This window comes from Podarcis pityusensis (assembly GCF_964106645.2).
Source record: "Podarcis pityusensis genome assembly, chromosome: 16".
Classification (NCBI taxonomy): Eukaryota; Metazoa; Chordata; class Lepidosauria; order Squamata; family Lacertidae; genus Podarcis; species Podarcis pityusensis.
In genome coordinates, this window is record NC_138041.1 from 29,705,485 (window position 1) to 29,725,297 (window position 19,813).

Consider the following 19,813-nt stretch of genomic DNA (forward strand, 5'->3'; position numbering starts at 1 on the left):
TTGTTAGGTAAGCTTTCCCCAAGGTGGTGCCTTCCAGGTGTTTGCACTCCAGCTCCCATCAGCTGCAGCTGGTATGGCCAGTGGCCAGGGGTGATGATGGAAATTGTAGTTGAGGAACGTCGGGAGAAGGTTGAACTAGGACAGAGGTGTAGCCAGCGTGGTGTTCTCTGGATGTTCTTGGGTAATTTGCATCAAGCCTCCTCAGCATTTCAAATGGCCAGTGATTGAGTTGTGGTAATAAGAACATCTGGAGGACCCATGTTGGCTACCACTGAACTAGAACAGAAAGTCTCAAAGGCCACTACTGGAAGGTATCATCCTATAGCACTCTGATCTGAAGACTGACCTTATGTCTCTTGCTCAACATTTATACATCTAGCTTAAATCATTTTCTCTTGCTCTGTGCTGCATTAGCTTCTTAAAGCGGTCTTCGTTTTGGAAAATAACCGACATTCTAAAGTAATGCAGAGCAGCTCGTAAATAAACAGTGCTTAGCTAGCAGTAAACATATTCTGTAATTTAACACGCATGGCTGTACTGTGTGCACGTCAACTTCTATTTTCCCTCTTCGGCCTTACTATATATCCTATTTCTAGAAATGTTGCTTTTTTTATATTTCAGATTATTAAACCAAAATAAACGCAAGCCTGTACTTAAGGAAGCCACAAGGGGGCGTAATGTGGTACAGGCTTGGCTGCTGTCAACTCCCCAAGGGCTGATAAATAAGTAGATAATGTAGGAATTTGGGAAAGCCAGAAGATAATATTTAACACGAAGCAGTAAGCAGAGCAGGGGCACAAATATAAAAGTTCAATGTGAAGTGAAATTATTCACCCTTGGAGAAATTAGCACTGATAGAAGATGAATAACAGAGGAGTTGACTGTGTTAGTCTGTTACAACAAGATCTCCAAGGTACATTTATGACTCTGCTGGTTTTAACAAGTTTAGGGGGCTTGCTTTTTGAAATGCAGTTGATTATTACATTTACAGTTGCACAAAGCATTCATGCCACAGTTGATCTGTAAGTCTTTGAGGTGCAATGAAACACTCTTCTCTTGTTTGCATGAATGAGAGATGTTGATTTGATTCTGCTGCTTAGGATGTGGGGTCAAGAAGATAACCTTGCTAATTCTGAGAAATGCATGCCAACCAGAACCTGGTGATTAGAAGCTATGGGATTCTCCAGTCCTGGCAGACTGTGACCCTTTCCATGAGTTCAAAAGATAGGGTGTGGGCATAAAGTGTGTAGGAGGAACGGATACACCTTGATTGTTGTGCCTGCTGCATTCCAAAGTTATTTCCCAGTCTGAAGTTGTCCTCTTAGGGCAGAGGGGACAGGGATGTAGGAAGGCATCGTTTTCTGTTCTGCCTTGTAGTCATCACATGCAGCGCTGTTTCCATTCTGCTGCAATTCATCTTCCACCAAAACCCATGTTAATCGTCTTCCATGGTGAAATTATGTAAGTGATTTATGCAATTATTTATGTATTGTTTCTGGACTGAAGCAAACGCAACAGCAAATACCAATGGTGTTTGCTGGGTAAATTATTACTGTTCCAGACGGGACAAATAAGCAACCCACTGGTAATTTCCTCTCCCGTTTCCCCCCCATCAGAATTCACCAACATCCATAGTGGGGGTGGTGGTGGCACCTGCACATCTGCTCCTGAACACACACTGTGTTTGCAAGTGTTCAAAGAATGCATGGACAAGGCTTATCATTAGCAAGATCCAGATCTGATTAAAAGCTGCCAGCATGGGAGGATGGACCACAGCATGTCCTCCGCCTTTGCCTTCTCATTTGTCTGTCTTAAAGTGCAGGGGTGGCTAACCTTTTTTTGGCCCGAGGGCCTCATTCATCCTTGGCCAAGCCCTCCGGGGGCCACTTGCCAGTGTTGGGTATGGCCCAAATTGGGTGTGAGCTCCCCATGCCCATCCACACGCTTCCTCCTTAGCCGATCTATGTAGATTATCAGGGTGGGGGAAATTTCTGTCCCTGTTACAGAACTGGGCTGAATAGGCAGGTGCCCACACGAGCACTGTGCTTATTTAACAAATTAAAAATATTCATTGCTGTTGCAGCTTAAGCTGCAGTAGCAGTAATAATAATAATAATAATACCCTGCCCATCCGGCTGTGTTTCCCCCAACCACTCTGGGTGGTTCCCAACAGATTAAAAACAGAATAAAACATCAAATATTAAAAACTTCCCTAAGCAGGGCTGCCTTGAGATGTCTTCTAAAAGTCAGATAGTTGCTTATTTCCTTGAAATCTGATGGGAGGGCGTTCCACAGGGCGGGTGCCACCACCAAGAAGGCCCTCTGCCTGGTTCCCTGTAACGTTGCATCTCGCAGTGAGGGAACCTCCAGAAGGCCCTCAGAGCTGGACCTCAGTGTCCAGTTCCAAGCCCTTTTGGAGGGTGAGGTTAGCCACCCTTGTTCCACAGTGGCCATCGAGTTGCCTCTGGGAAGCCCAGAATAGGACATGAGTACACTGGCTTCAGTGAGTCTTTGGTGGCCTGCTGTCTTTCATACCTGATGGTACAGGGCAAAAACTTCCAATCTCTGCATTGGTTCTCATGTAGCAAGGGACTTTTCTGAGTTGTCTGTTCAAAGTTCTTAGATTTCCCCCTGCCTTGCCCCACAGAAGGCTTATTTTCAGGTTTTCTAAATTCTTGTTAATTTTTTTTGGGGGGGGGAAGGGGGACAATAATTTTGCGTCCTTTATTGTTCAACTTGTTCTAAATACAAAGATGGGGGAGAAAACTGTTGTCCATAAATAGCTGGGGCGCAGCAGCTTGTCACACTTGAAGAATGTCTCTTTTATGATGCCCAAAGAAGTCCCATGGAAAAAAAACGTTTCCCGCGGGAGACTTGAAAAAAATAAGCATGAAAACTGGCTTCTGATTGTGTGTGGGTTTTTTGGCCTGTGCGCAGCGAGATTAGTGGCTAGTTAAAAATACCTTGAATACCAAAGAGTGCATTTAGCATCGTGGGAACGTCTTCCTCTTATTTGCTTCTCCACGGCCCTGAAACTTCTCTTGGTCCTTCACCCTGCAATCCTCTGCTGGGTTTTATTAGTTAAGAGGTGGCTATTTCTGTCTCTCTCAGTTTTAGTTGGCTAAACGGCTGACAGGCTCTGCAGCGCTCCTGGTTGTCTCCTATTTTTTTCCTTTCCTTTTGTCCATAGTAGGGCCTTGTATGATCTCCTGGAGGAATCTCTGTGGCTCAGTTGTGCTGGACAACTCGTCAAAACATGCCCTCCATCAAATAAATAGCCGCTTGTACCCATGATGTATAAGACTAGAAATGCATGCAGTTTATTTGAATGTTTTATAATACAGCGGTACCTTGGGTTACATACGCTTCAGGTTACATACGCTTCAGGTTACAGACTCTGCTAACCCAGAAATAGTGCTTCAGGTTAAGAACTTTGCTTCAGGATGAGAACAGAAATTGTGCTCCGGCGGCGCGGCGGCAGCAGGAGGTCCCATTAGCTAAAGTGGTGCTTCAGGTTAAGAACAGTTTCAGGTTAAGTACGGACCTCTGGAACGAATTAAGTACTTAACCCGAGGTACCACTGTATACACCATATAGTCCCATTATTGGGGTGTTAGGGGAGGGGTGGTACCCCTGGTGGGGGGCACGTCATGCCCCTGGGTTAGTTTGTCTGCCTAATAATAATAATAATAATAATAATAATAATTTATACTCCGCCCATCTGGACCTCAGTGTCCGGGCAGAACGATGGAGGTGCCTTGCACTCGGTTCTCACCTGTGGCTTCTAGAAGCTGTCAGCATGTGACAGTGGATACACCCCAGGAGTGGCTTCAATTAGCCAGCTAAACCAGGTGAGGGTAGTTGATGGGTCTCAAACCCTCAGTGAGTTAGGGGCTTCCCCTGCAAGCGCAGACAGCCCCTGGCAGATTGTGGGTCCAAGGGTCAAGAAAGCTGTTTCTGCATGTGCTGTAAAGGGAAGTGAGGGGCAGATGAGGCTCATCAACCTGGGAAGGTAGCTCATCTAGGACAGCCTTTCTCAACCTGTGGCTCCCCAGATGTTGTTGAACTACAACTCCCATCACCCCCAGCTAGCAAGGCCAGAGCTCAGGATGATGGGAGTTGTAGTCCAACAACATCTGGGGAGCTACAGGTTGAGAACTGCTGATCTAGGAGAAGGAAAACTCTGATCCTACACCTCTGCTGCCTTGTGGGATATATTTGGGGGGAGAAAAGGTGAAGGATTAAACCCTACACAAATCCAGAGCGGAGTCCCTCAAGACTCTTGGATAACGCCCTGTACGCCGCCTCCCAGCTACTCCTGCAGCCAAGCTGGTGCCGAATATATTGCTTTCCTTTCCTTTGGACCCCATCAGCAGAGCCATCAATCCACCACCAATCACCTGCCTCTATCTCATTTGGTGGAGATGCCCTGAGCAGGGCCTTGACATGGGCTCTGAATCATGGCTGCTCACGTGCTCTTTCCTCAGCCTCTTTTTCAAATCAGTTGAAGCAGACATCCTTTCCTATGGATGGTTGAGCTTGCTGCTTTTACTTTCTGCCAGCCAGCATGAGTGTGTGTGTGTGTGTGTGTGTGCGCGCACACACACACACACACTTGCAGGGAGAGAGGGGAAAGGGAGCTCGTTTTCTGCCCTGAATATTTATGAGAGGCTCTTTGTTTCCTCCTCGTAAAGGTAAATGTCACGAGGCCAGATCATTTCAGTTCTTTACACGGAACGTAGGATGAGCAATCTGCCTTGAAAAGCTCCTGCCGGCACCGCTGAGCAGATGGGTTTTAATGATACTGTCAGTTTAGAGTGTTGAAAACGATTGCTCATTCCCAAAGGGAATGTGTCCCCCCACCCCCAAGAGGGTGCATTCAATGCAACCTTGTTAGGGGTCACTGAAATTAAGTCTTGTGTATAAATACATGCAGCAGCCTTATCCACCATCCTGGTGCCTTCTCAGTGTTCTGAACTACAGCTCCCACCAGCTCCTGCCAGGCAGGCAAAGACCACATCCACTGGCCTTGATGCCCTTGGAGGAAGGAGGCAGGGCTTTGGCTATGACCAGCTCCAAGTTTGAGGAGGCTTTGGCCAAAGTGCCTTCCTCTGCCCGAGTGCCCTGGAAAAAATGTATGTGGTAGTGGTGAGTCGCAGCAATGATAGGCGACTGAGACTAACTGCCATTTTCATTTCCCACAATGACCCAGTATTGTGGTTTTGGAGCCTTTTGGGAAACTTGAATGGCAGCTAAACCCAGGTGCCTGAAAAGGGTTGTTGTGGTTGTTGTTACAAAGGTGTCTTAGAGAACATAGAATCAATGAATTGTAGAGTTGGAAGGGAACATGAGGGTCCTCTAGCCCAACCCCCTGCAATGCAGGAATCAATCAATCAATCAATCAATCAATCTTTATTACAGTCCAGAGACCCAACAAATTGTTACAAAGCAATGCACAATTCAGACAGCCTACCTCCAGGTTAAACAAGCATTGCAATGCAGGAATCTTTTGCTCAATGTGAGATTAAGAGTCTCATGTGCTACTTACTTAACTATTCATGTTAGTTTTATGCCCCGATGAAGCTGTGGCAGCTTTCTGAGGATGCCAGGTGCTCCTGATAGCCCCGATTTAATATTATATATGTAAAACAGCTGACAGTCCTGTTGATTTGATGTGCAGGGTGCCTTCTCTATTTCCTGTTCCTATAAATGTCCCTGCCTTTCCTCCCGTGAATTCCTTTCCCTACTGACTATTTGTATTTTTAATGTCTTTATATCCCTGATCTCGGATGAATTACGGTTAAGGTAGCTTACGAAAATAATAAAACAAGGAATTACAGCTCCTTTAAGTGTTAGTAATTTTTAAGAGCCATCACGATAAAATGCAAGAAGCGGCTGCAGCAGGATAAGGCAACGCAACTGCTACCTCTCTGCCTTAGGGCTTCTGTTATGACATGCCTTAGGTCAGGCGGCAACTCACTGGCTGGCTAACCCACCGGTTCAGAGGTGATGAGCCTGCGGCCCCTCTTGATTCTGTACTGGCCCTGCTGGGGTGTGGTTGGTGGGCTTGGGGAACTGGTGTCCCAACAACATTTGGAGGGCTACAGGTTACCCCCACCCCTAAGCTAGTTGAAAACCAGGGCCCTAGTTGACAAAGCAGAGGCAAACACCCTGGCCAAATCAAACCCTGCAAGATAGGTTTTCATGGCATTTGTTTTAACTGTGCTAGGAACTTGTTTAAATTGTGCTGGGCATTTAGAATTCTCTTTCCTTCTTCCATACAGTTGCGTCGTATGCAGGAGATGATTGCTCACATGCAAGCCCAGATGAGGCTGAAGCCTGGCGATGAGTGAGACGGTTCACCAGGCCGCTGACGGTAGGTGTCACTTCACATTTTGGAGGCCTTGGCTGTAAAAGTGCATGCAGGTCAATTTTCAGCAGCAGCAACGAAGAAACAGTGGGGGGTGGGGGTACAGCTCCTTGGAAAATAAAAGAGCAACAACCGTAAGCACGCAGAGGAATGACTAGGCTGGCAGTTTTGTGTTGACGAGAAAATGCAAAGCAGTACGATCAGATTAAATTCCAGCTTTCTGTAATAAATGGATTTGTGTATATGGTTCCTTTGGTCCTCGAGGGGCCATCGTGCTACGTTGCACAGCTTGGCAGGAATGAGCCCTGCCTGGAGGCCTCTTCTGGCTTCAGAAAGGTAGGTACACTTCTCATGTTTTCCCCCTAAACTATGGAAATCGAAAACATAGGGGGGGAAGCGCACGAAGTTTGTTGCTACTGTTGCTGAATGCTCAAGTTTTAAGACACCCAGCTTTGGTTTGCTGGTCCTCTGGAATGTAAAGCCTGAGTAAAAATGGTTTATATTCTACCTTATGACCGCGTGACAAACTGCCAACATTCCAGCCCTTAAATAAGGAGTTTTTTGTTGCCTCCACTTGAACCTTTGCTTTTCCTGTTTGCATTAAAAGCACACGCACACAGCCCTTCTACGTTGTTGTAGACATCTTAGCTAGCTACAAACCACTTTCCACAATTCAGGAAGCCTGTCCTGACATTTCACCAAGAAGCTAAACAGATGATGCGGTTTAAGAACACTTAGGGGTTTTTTTGTTCAAATTACTGGACAGGAACAAAGTTAGGCTTTCAGCAGCAATGGTAATAACGTCCTTTACCAAAATGGCACCTGCACGATTTCCCCAAACTGCAAGATAATCATGGTAACTGAGGGGGGTTGCGGGGAGAGAAATAGGATTCATGGAACAAGTGAAGGCAAGGGAGGCGGTGCTGGACTTCATGAATGAACATATGAGGACTGGAAGCATCTGTCCACCTGGTCTTGAATGGACCTTCATGAATCCTTCCAGTCTCAGAGCTATTTGCAGATTGCATTTGCTTTTGCATTTAAAATATGAAAACATGGGGAGCACAAACTTGCTTTTGAATATAAAGGAAGACTCTTTAAAACCAAAAAAACCAAAACCCTGCTACCTTGTAAAATCAAACCCATCTGCTTACAATGGCAGCCAGGAAGTGGTTAAGGACCAGCTGGAATTCTGTTTAAGACAACACTGATGCTATCAGAGGTCTAAACGCCACAGCATTTGGCATTCTGAAAAAGCGATTCAAGCATACAGTCCAAGCCTTGTCCACCTCCTTATGTGGCCTATCTTCCAGCAAAAGGAAGCCTGTTTTCAAAGTTGACTTGCTTCTTTCGGACTAGTATACACTGAAGGTTAAAAAAGACAACAGGGGTTTCGTGTGTATTCAAAAAACCAAAAAACATGTAGCATTGTTAAGAACCTGGGCTCTTAACAAGTTGCAAGCTATTTCAGAATTCTTAGGAGTGTTTTTACTGGAAGAAAAAGAAAATCAGAGGAGCTTAAAAAAGACTAATAAATTTACGCTTTCATAAGCGTTTGTGGGCGAGATGCTACTGCGTCAGATGTGGTCCACTTCTTGATAAAGTGGATTCTAGTCCACAAAAGCTTATGCCATCATAATAAGGTGCCACGAGACTCCTTCCTGTGACCCCGCCCCCGGGCTGATTAAGACAGCTACTCCTTTCGAAACTATTCAGTGGAAGAAAGTATTCAGAAAGACTTGCCCCCCCCCCCCGCTTGTGTTTAGAAGCCCACTTCTAATAATTGGTAGTGCACTTTTGAGATGTCTGTTCAAAACCTTACTGAAATGTTTACAGAATTGTGTGACAGTGAGAGTATCCACAGACAGACAAACAGACAGACAGACAGACAGACAGACACACACACACACACACACAGCGCTGAATGTGTGAAACCATTCATCCTTCAGAATTTGTAGCAGGAAGCCTGGATAAGGGTTATCCATGGCCACACCTTAGCTTGTGTTCTTCTAGAGCAGGGATAGGAAACCTCTGGCTCTCCAGATGCTGTTGGACTACGGCTCCCATCATCCCTGACCATTGACCACCCTGGCTGAGGCAGGAGTGCCAGCTTCGCCCCACGACTTTGGGTGCCCTGGGCCGTGGGTGCCATGCAGCGTGAATGGCCCTGGCACCAAAATTTGTGGGAGCCCGGGCACTTCATGGGGAATTTTGTGGGTGCTCAGGAGCCCACGGAGCCGGCATCTGTGGGCTGAGGCTGATGGAGGTTCAGCAATATCTGTTCCCCATCCCTGTTCTAGGGGGGTGTTTAGCATTACAGGCCGAACTGCAGCCTACAGGCTACTGAATTGTTTAACACAGATGGCAAGCAGGAACATAGATAGCTGCCTTACACCAAGTCCTTCCATTGGCCCACCTAGCTCAGTGCTGTCAACTCTTACTGGTAGCGAGGGTTTGGGACAGGGAGTCTTTCTCAGCAGCTGGTACTAATGCCTATTGCACTGGCTCTGTCTTTTTGGGGGCCCAATTCAGAGTGCTGGTTTTGACTTGAAAAGCCCTTCCCTGCTTAGGGTCAGTAGAACTGAAGCATCACTCGAATGTGCCTGTCTGTATGTGAGGATGTAAAGGCCCGTCTGTGGATGTCTTTGTCATCTAAAGCCAGGCTTTCCATCCCTGGGATGGGAAAGATTCCCCACTCCTGCCAGAATGTTGTTTTCAGACTGCCTGAGATGTGCTTTTACTCTTGTTCCCTCTGCCTACTCTGTTACCATTTGACAGACTTCTTTTGAGCTGATAGGAGCACTGGGAGTGGGTGTGGATGAGCACATCAGCACCAGTGCAAGCAAGACTGGGAATGTCTGCTGGCACACTGGATCTGGGATCTGGGAGCCCAACCTCCAGCCCAGAAAGCGCAGTCCTGTCTGCACAGCACAGCAGAGAATCACGCTGTCAGCTGATGGATTTCCATCTCTTTCTCAACTCTGCAGGCTTCCCTTTTTTTTGGCAGCGGGCTCCAATAAAACAATCCCAAGCCTTTTTTTTTCTTTTTTGAGTTTTCCAAATTAGATCAGTGCTTTATATTATTATTATTATAACTCATGGCATCTCAATCTGCCTGTGTTGCCGAAATAGCTGCGGTAAGGTGATAGAGATGGCTTTCTGTTTTTCTTTCTGGAAATGAGAATTAGCAACATAAATCTGCCTCCCCCTCCAGATTTTTTTGGCAAAGAATAATCTCCCATCACTAAACTAAAAACTTGCAAGATTGGATTGCCTTCATATTCTACTCAGTTCGTTTAGGGCAGTCTGCCTTAACTTGTTGCCCTCCCATGTTGTTGGACTCTAAGTCCCATCAGCCCCAGCCAGCATTCCCAGTAGTCAAGGATGATGGAAGTTGTTGTCTGAGACATCAGGTTGAGGAAGGCTGATTTAACATAGCAACTGGGGTGTCTTTGGGACAGAGTCAAGAATTTAAACTCTGGAAAAGACTGCGACAATTAACTCATCCCACCTATCTTGTAATGTTCCTGCATAATGATGGAAGAGTTTATTGTGTTTGGCTTTTTTTTTTAAGGGGGTGGGGGTGTCTTGAGCTACTTTCGCCTAACTTGACCGTATTAGCACAACGTGCGGTTTATCTTGCTTTTAAAACCATTAGTCATGCTCCTGACAGGCACATTGCAAAGAACTGAAAAAACAGCCCACTCCCTACAATAATGGATACGTGGGGTTCTAAAAGAAAAAATATGTGTGGCGTTGCCCTAGCAACCAGACTTTAATCATGGTCCGATGCCAAACTGATGTGATGAGAAAAGTCATCTCGGGGGGTTAGTGGGGGAGGAAGGATGTATTTGTGTCTGTAGCTTCTGATGCCTGGAATGTGAAGCTTAGGCAGAATTCTAGCCTTTTTGGAGCAACCACCTTGTAGCCTCCGGGGTGTTTTGCTAACCAAGGCAGGGTGAGCTGCCCCAACGCTCTGGCTCCCCTGCCTCGCCGTGAGTCACGCCGGCCCGTCTGCTTTGTTGCGTCTGCAGAAAATGTGTTGGGATTTGCTCTGATGAGGTTCACTTGCTGCTTGAAGCTTCCTCCGTCTTTTTGAAGGGTAATGCTGAAATAATGAAAAATTCCGGTTCTTTTTATGCTCTGTGAAGACCTAGAGATTTGTGGCTTTGAAAGAGGGAAGATTTTTCTGGGTGTTTTGTGGTTGCTTGGATCTGCGGATTACGCTCACATGGTAGTGATCTTCCTTAACATGAGGTCATTGCGTGCTCCGGTGAGGTGGGAGCAACCCTTTTTCTCCTTAACTCATTAATCTTGTGTGAATCCTGCCTTTCCTCCATGGAGCATGAGGCTCAGTATGTTGCACTCTCATATTCTCAACAGCCCTATGAGGTAAGCTTGGCAGAGAGAGAGAGAGAGACAGAGACAGAGACAGAGAGTGTCAACTTGACCAAGGCTACCCACTGAGTTTTACGGCTGAGTGGGTTTCCCCTGATGTAAATCTCAGGTCTTAGATAGCTCAGTTAGTTAGAGCATGGTGCTGATAAACGCCAAGGCTGCATGTTGGATCCCCTTATAGAACAGCTGCATTTTCCTGCATTGCAGGGGGTTGGTCTAGATGACCCTCGGGTCCCTTCCAACTCTACAGTTTTTTTATTCTATAGCCTAACTATTTTTTAATACGAACAAACAGTGCACGCTGCTCAAAATCCCACTATTTGCGCCTTCCCACCTCTCACTGAGAGCAACAAACCATTAGACTTTTCTCGTTGGCCCAATTCGTGGCTCATGGTTTATTTCTACCAAACAACAAACCACTTGCGGTTTGTTTAAGGGGAAGGCCCTCTTACCAGTAGCCACCTGCCCGAGCGCTGAAGATAAGAAAGAACCCAGAGAATAGATTCTGGGGAAGACTGTGCTGTTGAACAGTATCTTGGGAAGCATGAAATATTAAGCTGTTGGGATGGAGTTTCTGGTGGAGCTCATGAGTAGTGTTTCACTGGTTGCTCATCCGGAGGGCAAGTGGTGCGGTATGAAAGGGAGGAGTAAAGGAAATGGGGAGGATAACCTCCCCTATCTCTGTTCTTTCTGTTCTGTTTCTCTCAATGCCACCTTGATGGTGGGGGTAGCAGTAGGAGTCATAGGAGACAGTTAGCATCCGTGTAGAAAAAGGCAGGGAATCATCTAGGGCGTAAAAGGTTTCCCTCCCAGAGCCCTGAAATCCCTTTTATTCATTGGGTTTTTGTCCTTTCATCAGTTTTATCACTGTATCATAATCATGAGGACTAGGAACCTGCTTCTTTCCATTTAAAGACGGGAGGGTTGCATTCTAATACTTCAGGAAGCTGAAACGAAGCTCCAGATTTGTGGCCCATGTGTTAGTGTTCTTAACATCTTTGCATTGCTAGTGGGGGGGAGGAAGGTGCTGTATGATTTTAAAAGTACAATAACTAATATTGTGCTAAAAGAGGATTTGGGTTTTGTATTAAGCTTTTAATCCTTGAGGTAAGAGAGAACACAAACCGTTCAAGTAGGAGTGCTTAAAAAGAAAGAAAGAGCCAAAACAAGTAATATCCTATGAAGAGTGAACCATGTTTTATTTCTCCTCATGTGGCCAGTTTTTACATGATTGTGAAAGTTTGGCTCCATGGGGCTTCCTTGTCTCCTCTAATCCTTTTGGTGTTAGTGTCATTTCACAATTTTTGTCAGTGATCTTTTTCAGGCGGAGTTGTGGTGTATCCTTTTGACTTCTGTAAGCTTCACCCCGCAAATTCCCTTTTTTTATTTTGTAAATGCAAAGAAGTGAAAGTACCTGGAATGTTGGTGACTGATTAAAATACATCAATCAGCGTCACTGATGTGTTCAGTACAAAGGGAATGTTTCCAGATTTCACATTTTCTCTTGATGGCACACCTGCAACCCACGTGGAGAATTGTGTTGGTAAACAAACAGGAGGCTGGGGGAATTAGCAATCTTATCATTTTATTTATTCATTAACCCATCAATTTCTTTTCTACCCCATCTTTCCGCCAAGGATCTCAAGGTGATGTACATGATTGTAGTCCCACCCACCCCACGGCCTCTGCACTTTATCCTTACAACATATTTTATTCATTTATTCATTCATTCAGATCAGCCTTTCTCAACCTGTGGGTCCCCAGATGTTGTTGAACTACAAATCCCATCACCCTTAGCAAGCAAGGCCAGAGCTCAGGGATGATGGGAGCTGTAGTCCAACAACATCTGGGGACCCACAGGTTGAGAACCGCTGATCTAGATTAATATATCCTGCTTTGTAACCCTGAGAGGTGATCAAAGTAGCTTATGAATGATTATCACAAAAAAAAGAGCCCCATTCTGGTATCGGGGACAGAAACAACATGGTGTCCCCCATGGCGCCAGGATTTATTCATTTGCTATCCTCATCTGTGTTCCACCCTTACGTTCCCCTTCTGCTTCTCCCTACCAGACAACAGCTTTGACTGATGTTCTCTGAGGCAAGGGAGTGGGGTTCGACAGCTGGAACAACAACCTTGTGAGAGAGGTTAGGCCAGGAGTGGGGAAGCTTTTTGACTCCATGGGCCAGAGCCTAATTAGAATTGGACTCACCAGCCAAATTCGGAAGGTGGGTGGGGTTCCCATAATGGCATCATAATGGCAAATCCCAAAGTCAGGGCTTCAAAGCACCTTGCATGGTTCTGCGAAAAGGGAAAGGTTCTTCCCTCATTTTAGCAGGTTAAAAAACCCCCTCTGTTCTAGCAAGATATTCTGATGCCTTCCTTTTCGTGATTCAGGGCTGGGTGGGCTTTGGAATCCCCTGCTAAAAGGGAGCTTTCTATCGTTTTAGTGGGGAATCCCATGCAGGTTTGCATGGACTGGTCTACTAAAATAATGGGGGGCGATGGTGGAATCAGTTTTAGCCGGGGATTGTGGTAGCAAACAGCTTCCTGAATCAATAGGAGGTTAGCCTGAAAGAGTGCTGAACAGAGCAGGATTTAACCCTTGCTCATCAACGAAGAGGCAGCCAATTTAGCTTGATCTACACCGCTTCCTCCAAGTATGCTTTTCTATCCCAAGGGCTTCTTATGACATTTACATTCATAATACTCAGTTGCAGTGGACCAAGGGTTTTGTTTTGGCCTCTTGTGCTAGGTCTTGAGAGATTCGTGACAAACCCTTGCACCTGCTGTTCTCCTGGTGATGTAAGCCCCTGGTTTTCTGTCAATCCTGCCTCTGAGGCGAATGTCCCAAATATTTTTGCATCTTCCTCTGCTCTTACCTGGACTGCTCAACTATGTTCCCAGCACAGCTGCACAAATATACAAGGGTATGAAGTGGCTTCCTGCCAGAATTCTGCAATTCAGTCACGTTATAAAACAGCTTAACGGATTTGGATCGAAGCAGGGCAAGCAGACTTCCCCATCCTGGTGCCCTCCAGGTATTTTGGAATGCAACTCCTGCCAGGCCTAGTCAGCACGGCCCTGCTGGCTGGGCCTGATGGGAGTTATAGTCCAGAACTTCTGGAGGGGCACTAGGTTGAATAAAGCCGTTTTATTTTGCTTTAGTGGAGATGCCAGATGGGATAGCTGTTAACCTGTTAGGAACGGAGAAACCCAGGGCTTTCAGACCAGTAAATGTCCTGGTGCTCATCTGAATGTGAAACCTATTTGGAGTAACTGCAAGGCTTGTGGCTGCAGTTCAGTAGATGAGAACAGAAGAATCCTGCTGGATCAGGCCAAAGGCCCATCCTGGTCCAGCACTCTGTTCTCACAGTGGCCAGCCAGATTCCTACAGGAAGCCCCTAACCTAAGCAGGACCTAACTGTGGGTTCAAGTTGTTCCTCAACTGAAGTGCCTAGTTTTCCCCCAAACTTGGGGCTCCAGCTGTTTTTGGACTACAGTTCCCATCATCCCTGGCCACTGGTCTTGCTAGCTAGGGATGATGGGAGTTGTAGTCCAAAAACAGCTGGAGACCTAATTTTGGGAAACGCTGGCCTAGCTTTTAGACTACCCACCTCCAGCACTCTCTTTTGCATGCTGCGATGCCTCACAAACTTTGTTCTAACATCAAAATATGGAATTATTAGTTTTAATTAGTTTTGACTAGTTTTATCAGCTTTTTATTTACTTTTCCCAGGGATGGTCATTAGCCTAACTTTGTTTCCCCAAATCCCTCCCCTGAATTATGGCAGGCAGTAATTCAGCAGGTCATGAGATCTGGAAGTAAGCACCCTGGAGGGGCTGCTACAGCTTCTCCCTCTGATTACCTCTGCCATGGCAATTGGTAGCTGGGAGGAGTCTAGAGTCTAAACTGGGGCTGGATCCAGGCATGGTGGGGCAGAGCTTGACTGCTGCTTCCTGTCCTTTCATGGCCTCGGCAATAAATAAAGGCGTGTTAAGGTGTCAACCTGTTAACTTTGCCGTTCCAGCACTTATCTGTCAGTGTGTAATGCCTGATTTAAAAATATGACTCTTCTGGGGAAACCAACAGTGTCAAGGCAGGACTGCAACATTTACAGCGATCAGAATTTAGAGCTGGTTGCAGCTGCTGAGCCCACAGTGTACTGTTGCAAATGTCCTTCGAAACAGCAACAGCAGTGGTTTAGGTCAGGGGTAGGAGCGTTCCCTCCAGATGTTGCAGACTAAAACGCTTATCACCCCCAGGGTGTGTAAAGCAGGGCCATTGAGGGTCTGGGGAGAACAGGGTATGGCTTGGTTAAAACTCTACGCCTGACATAGAGAAGCCTAGATGGCTGCATTTGGGCCCTGGGCCTGACATTCCCCACCCCTGGCTTAAAGTTCTCTAACTGCACTATGCCTTGGTGAGTAATTTAGCAGAATATGGCCAGCCTGCTTTTAAAAAAGAATATCTCCCCAAGTAGAAGGATAAAAAGGCTGACGTTTTCAAATCTGGGAATTCAAAGTGGAAACCTGAGATAGTCCCGGGGCGAAGGGAGGGTGAGTCTGCAGCCCTGCCCTCCCTCTTTTTACGGTTCTTCAGACCCTCCCTGGCCTAATTCCCTTGCCCAAGATCTCTGGACTCAGATTCCTCATTTCCCATTTTGCTCTTGCCCTGTTTTTCAATTAGGACACAGTGCCTAACCCAGCACAACTGGCACTTTCTCAAAGAAACTGGAAAAACAAGATGCTGCTGCTGCTGCTGGATTGTGTCTAATAAAATGTAATCTGCCCTGGAGCAAATTTAGGTAGCATTCCCTTAATTTTAGTCTGCTTCCAGGAAATTGGCAGGATAGGTTTTTTTTCAGGTTCCTCCCCTTCTTAAAATAAAAATAAAAACGTGTGTGGTGCCTAACTATTGAAAGGGCTAAATTGACAGTATAATAACAGTAACAGATAACACTGGTCAACAACAAATTTGTTGTCTGCGTTTTTTCAGCTGATTTAGGATGAATCTGATGCACTGAATCCAAAAATCACATTGGTTTTGCTCAATCAGGTCAAGTTTTTGAGCTATGGCCACATGTCTTTTTTACATTTTTGTTCACATGTATGCTTGTATGGAGCATTTTAGAAGAAGTTGGTGGGGGTAAAAGGCCTGGTCAAATAATTGTTTTGATTGGAAATGATTATTTTAATGACAAGAAGTATTCAGGTCTGATAGTTCTGGGTGATTATGTCGAAATCTTCCATAAATTGGTCCTGCAAAGCATAAAGTTGGGGGATCAAAACTAAGTTAATGGGGCAGCCACCCCACGAAGTATCCTGATTTTCAATCAGCATGTCGTCCTGTAGCTCATTGTGATGAAATTCCAGTGCCTATCTTCGGAGAACTTCCTGACATTAGTGACGAAGATGCCTCCAGTGTTGAAGGACATGAAGAAGAAGAAGTGGTTCTTGAAGATGATGCTCCACATCCATTTTCCCAAAAGGAGTTGAATGATCTAGTTCGTGACCTCAGCTTGTCAAAGGACTCTGCTGAACTGTTGGCATCCAGATTGAAGGAAAAAAAACCTCCTCTCTGACAGTGCTCACATCAGCTTCTTGCGCAACAGGCATCAAGAGTACCTCCGTTTTTTCTCGGAAGAGAAGGACGTGGTGTACTGTGCAGATATTGCGCAGCTTCTGCTCAAGCTTGGAGTGCCACAGTATGAACCCAAAGATTGGAGACTGTTCATTGGCAGCAGCAAGCGATCACTGAAATGTGTTCTGCTACACAACGGCAACCAGTTTGCCTCTATACCCCTGGCTCACTCGAGTACACTGAAGGAGAACTATGAAGCGGTGAAGTATGTGCTGGAGAAAATTGGTTATGATCAGCATAAGTGGTTTATTTGTGTTGACCTGAAGATGGTGAACTTTTTGTTGGGACAACAGTCAGGCTTCACCAAGTACCCATGTTTTCTCTGCATGTGGGATAGTAGGGACCGTGCTCAGCATTACACGAAGGACTGGCCTGTGTGGGAGGAATTGGTGCCTTGCAAAGAAAGGAACGTCATCAATGACCCTCTGGTGGACAGAGACAGAATACTCTTCCCACCGCTGCACATCAAGCTCGGCTTAATCAAGCAGTTCACCAAGGCTCTGGACAAGGATGGTGACTGCTTCATTTACTTGTGCCAGGCTTTTCCAGGATTGACCATGGAGAAGTTGAAAGCTGGCATCTTTGACGGTCCTCAGATCCGTCAGCTCATCAGAGATCCAGAGTTCAGAAACTCAATGACCGAAGTGGAACTGGAAGCGTGGAAGGCATTTGTTCTGGTAGTGAAGAACTTTCTTGGCAACAATAAGGCCAGAAACTACGCAGAACTTGTCAACAACATGCTGACTGCTTTCAGAAACCTGGGCTGCAACATGAGCGTCAAGATGCACTACCTATTTTCACATATGGACCGGTTTCCCGAGAACCTGGGTTCAATGAGTGACGAGCAGGGGGAGAGATTCCATCAGGACATGAAAGAGATGGAGACCAGGTATCAGGGTTGCTGGGACGCAGTCATGATGGCTGACTACTGTTGGACTCTGAAGAGAGACCTCCCTGCCGCTGAGCATTCCAGGAGTTCCAAGAAACGGAAGTTCAAGCCCTGAAGTTTGAAAAATGGTGAAGCAACATGCAATTTATGTGTACTTACCTTTATCAATGCCCACCATTCAGTTTACAGAAAACCTGACCTGATGGAGAGAAACGGATGCCATTTCCTGATTCAGCAGTGCAAAAATACCCTAAATCAGTTGTAGAAATCTAGACAACATTCAAAAAGTAAAAAATTGTTGCCCAGTGTAATCTTTATATCCTGCCTTTTCCCCAGACTGGGACTCAAGGCAGCTTACGCATACCCACACACAAAAAAACCACACACACACTGGTATCATTCACATGATTTGGAGGCAGACAGCATGTGCAGAACTTTGTATGTTTGAACTGCCTGGATGTTTAGTAACTGCTATTATTATTTAATTTAGATGCCAGAATGGCTGCTAAGTCGTTTGCAACTATGAAATTGATGCACAATCAAATCAATACATAATTAAGTCAACACGTAATTAAAATACACAATTACAAATCCATTGGGGCATTAACCTATCCTTAATTAAAATTACAATAAAACAAAGAGTAAAACTAAAATAAAATGTTTAAACTGTCAAAACCGTAAAATTGCAGGTTCCGTTCAGGGAAATGCTTGAGTAAACAGGTGAGTCTTCTGGAGCCGGCGGCATGCCAACCCTGATGGGGGGGGGGGAGCTCTAGTATTTCAGCAGGGAGGGCATGTCCTGCATTGAGAGCACGAAAGCCAATACCAGGGAATTGTGTCCATGGGAAAGTTTTCTGTTTCTTTCAATAGAACGGATCTGTGCTGTGTTCGTTTGCACAGGGTGATCTACCTGTGGATGGAAGTCTATGGCCTTTTCTTCTTTTTCTTACAGTGGCTACTCAATGCTCTTAAAATGGGTCAGTGCTTTATCTGAAACTGAACGGTGACACTAGTGAAACGCCAATGGATCATGCCTGGACGCAGGGCTGGATGCTACGAGGAGCAGCTGGCGGTCTTGAAGATCATATTGGAAAGCAGCTTCTCTTCTTCTCCCCGTATATATATATATACCTCTCCTTAATCATGTTGCTTATATCACCCTGTCGGTAATAATATGCTCGTGCTTATAATGTGGGACTTACTTTTCCTTATCTTTCCCTCCCTCCTTTTTTTTAATTCAAAAGCAAATATGCCATCTTATATGCAGTAGGCTTTGAGAGTAGGTTGATGACCCATGTTTCGTTTTGTTTAGCTTGGCTAACATGATACCTTTTTTGTGTGTGTGGCAACTTTCTTACTAAAAGACGCGGTGACCTGTTTACCATAAATGTCTGCAGTCTCCTAACTACATTTTGTTTAGGCTTTGTGTAACTATTGTGTAACTTGTTGCTAGTTTACAACAGCCCTGTCCGCACTGTATGTTTAAAGCAGTACCACCCCACTTTTAAACAGTCACGGCTTCCCCCAAAGAATGCTGGGATATGTAATTTGTTAAGGGTGCTGAGAATAGGAGTCTCCTAATAACTCTTGGTCCCCTTAACAAACCACAGTTCCCAGGATTCTTTGGGGGAACTCATGACTGTTTAAAATGGAATGATGCTACTTTGAGTGCTTATGGGACCAACATTCTTCTCTCACTAAAAAAAAGATGTCTGTCTCTGTAAGCCAGTCTTTGCCAACCTAACACCCTCCAGATGTGTTGGCATACAGTTTCCACCAGCCCGAGCCAATGGGCTAGTGGGAATTGTAGTGCAAAACATCTGGAAGGCGCTAGGTCAGTGAAGGCTGTGTTGTCACCTGTGCTTTGGCTCTCTGGGGTAGAATTCCCCTTGGTGCTTCCTGTTTTTTTATAATTATTATTATAAAAATACAAATAAACGGTACAGAACACTAAAGTGATGGGGGAGGATGAGCCATCCTTTTACCCGCGATGCCTTAAAATCATGCAAATGTCTTAACATGCCAAATATTCTCAGAGGCCTCCTAGAAGATCCGCCTTGAATTTTTCAGGTACTAATTAGCAACCTTTTCTATCGGAACAGGTTTTGTTTTTCCTCGGTTGAAAGAACAATGGTATTTTCACAATTATTTTATATTGTATCATGACACTAAACGTCCCTTTGCAGTTTTGTAATAAATTGAACAGACACGAGGGGAAGTAAAGCGTGTGGTTTTTTAAATCCTTCTATTTTGGTTCACTAAACAAAATACGTCAGCAGAATCTGTAAAGACCCGGGGATGGGGGACCTATGGCCCTCCGGTTGTGGTTGGACTACAACTCCCATCACCCCTGACCATTGTCCACGCTGGCTGGGGCAGATGGGTGTTGAAGTTCAGCCACATCTGGAGGACCACAGGATACCTACCCCTCTTCGTTCTCCAGCCGCAGTCTTCAGGAAAGTGACTGACCCTGCTCCCCCAAAATTCAGTTGGTGGGGTGGGGGTGGGGAAT

At 45.6% G+C, this 19,813-nt stretch overlaps 1 protein-coding gene across 1 annotated transcript in view; it reads left to right on the forward strand.

Annotated features, from left to right (window-relative positions):
* Positions 1-19,513, forward strand: part of LOC308465348 (septin-2) — a 60,304-nt gene extending 40,791 nt beyond the window's left edge. The window contains exons 12-13 of the mRNA XM_080985237.1: positions 6,285-6,376; positions 18,254-19,513. Of these exons, the coding sequence (XP_080841363.1) occupies positions 6,285-6,353 (69 nt within the window). The 3' untranslated portion in view covers positions 6,354-6,376; positions 18,254-19,513. The remainder of the gene's footprint in view (positions 1-6,284; positions 6,377-18,253) is intronic.
* Positions 19,514-19,813: the final 300 nt, after the last annotated feature.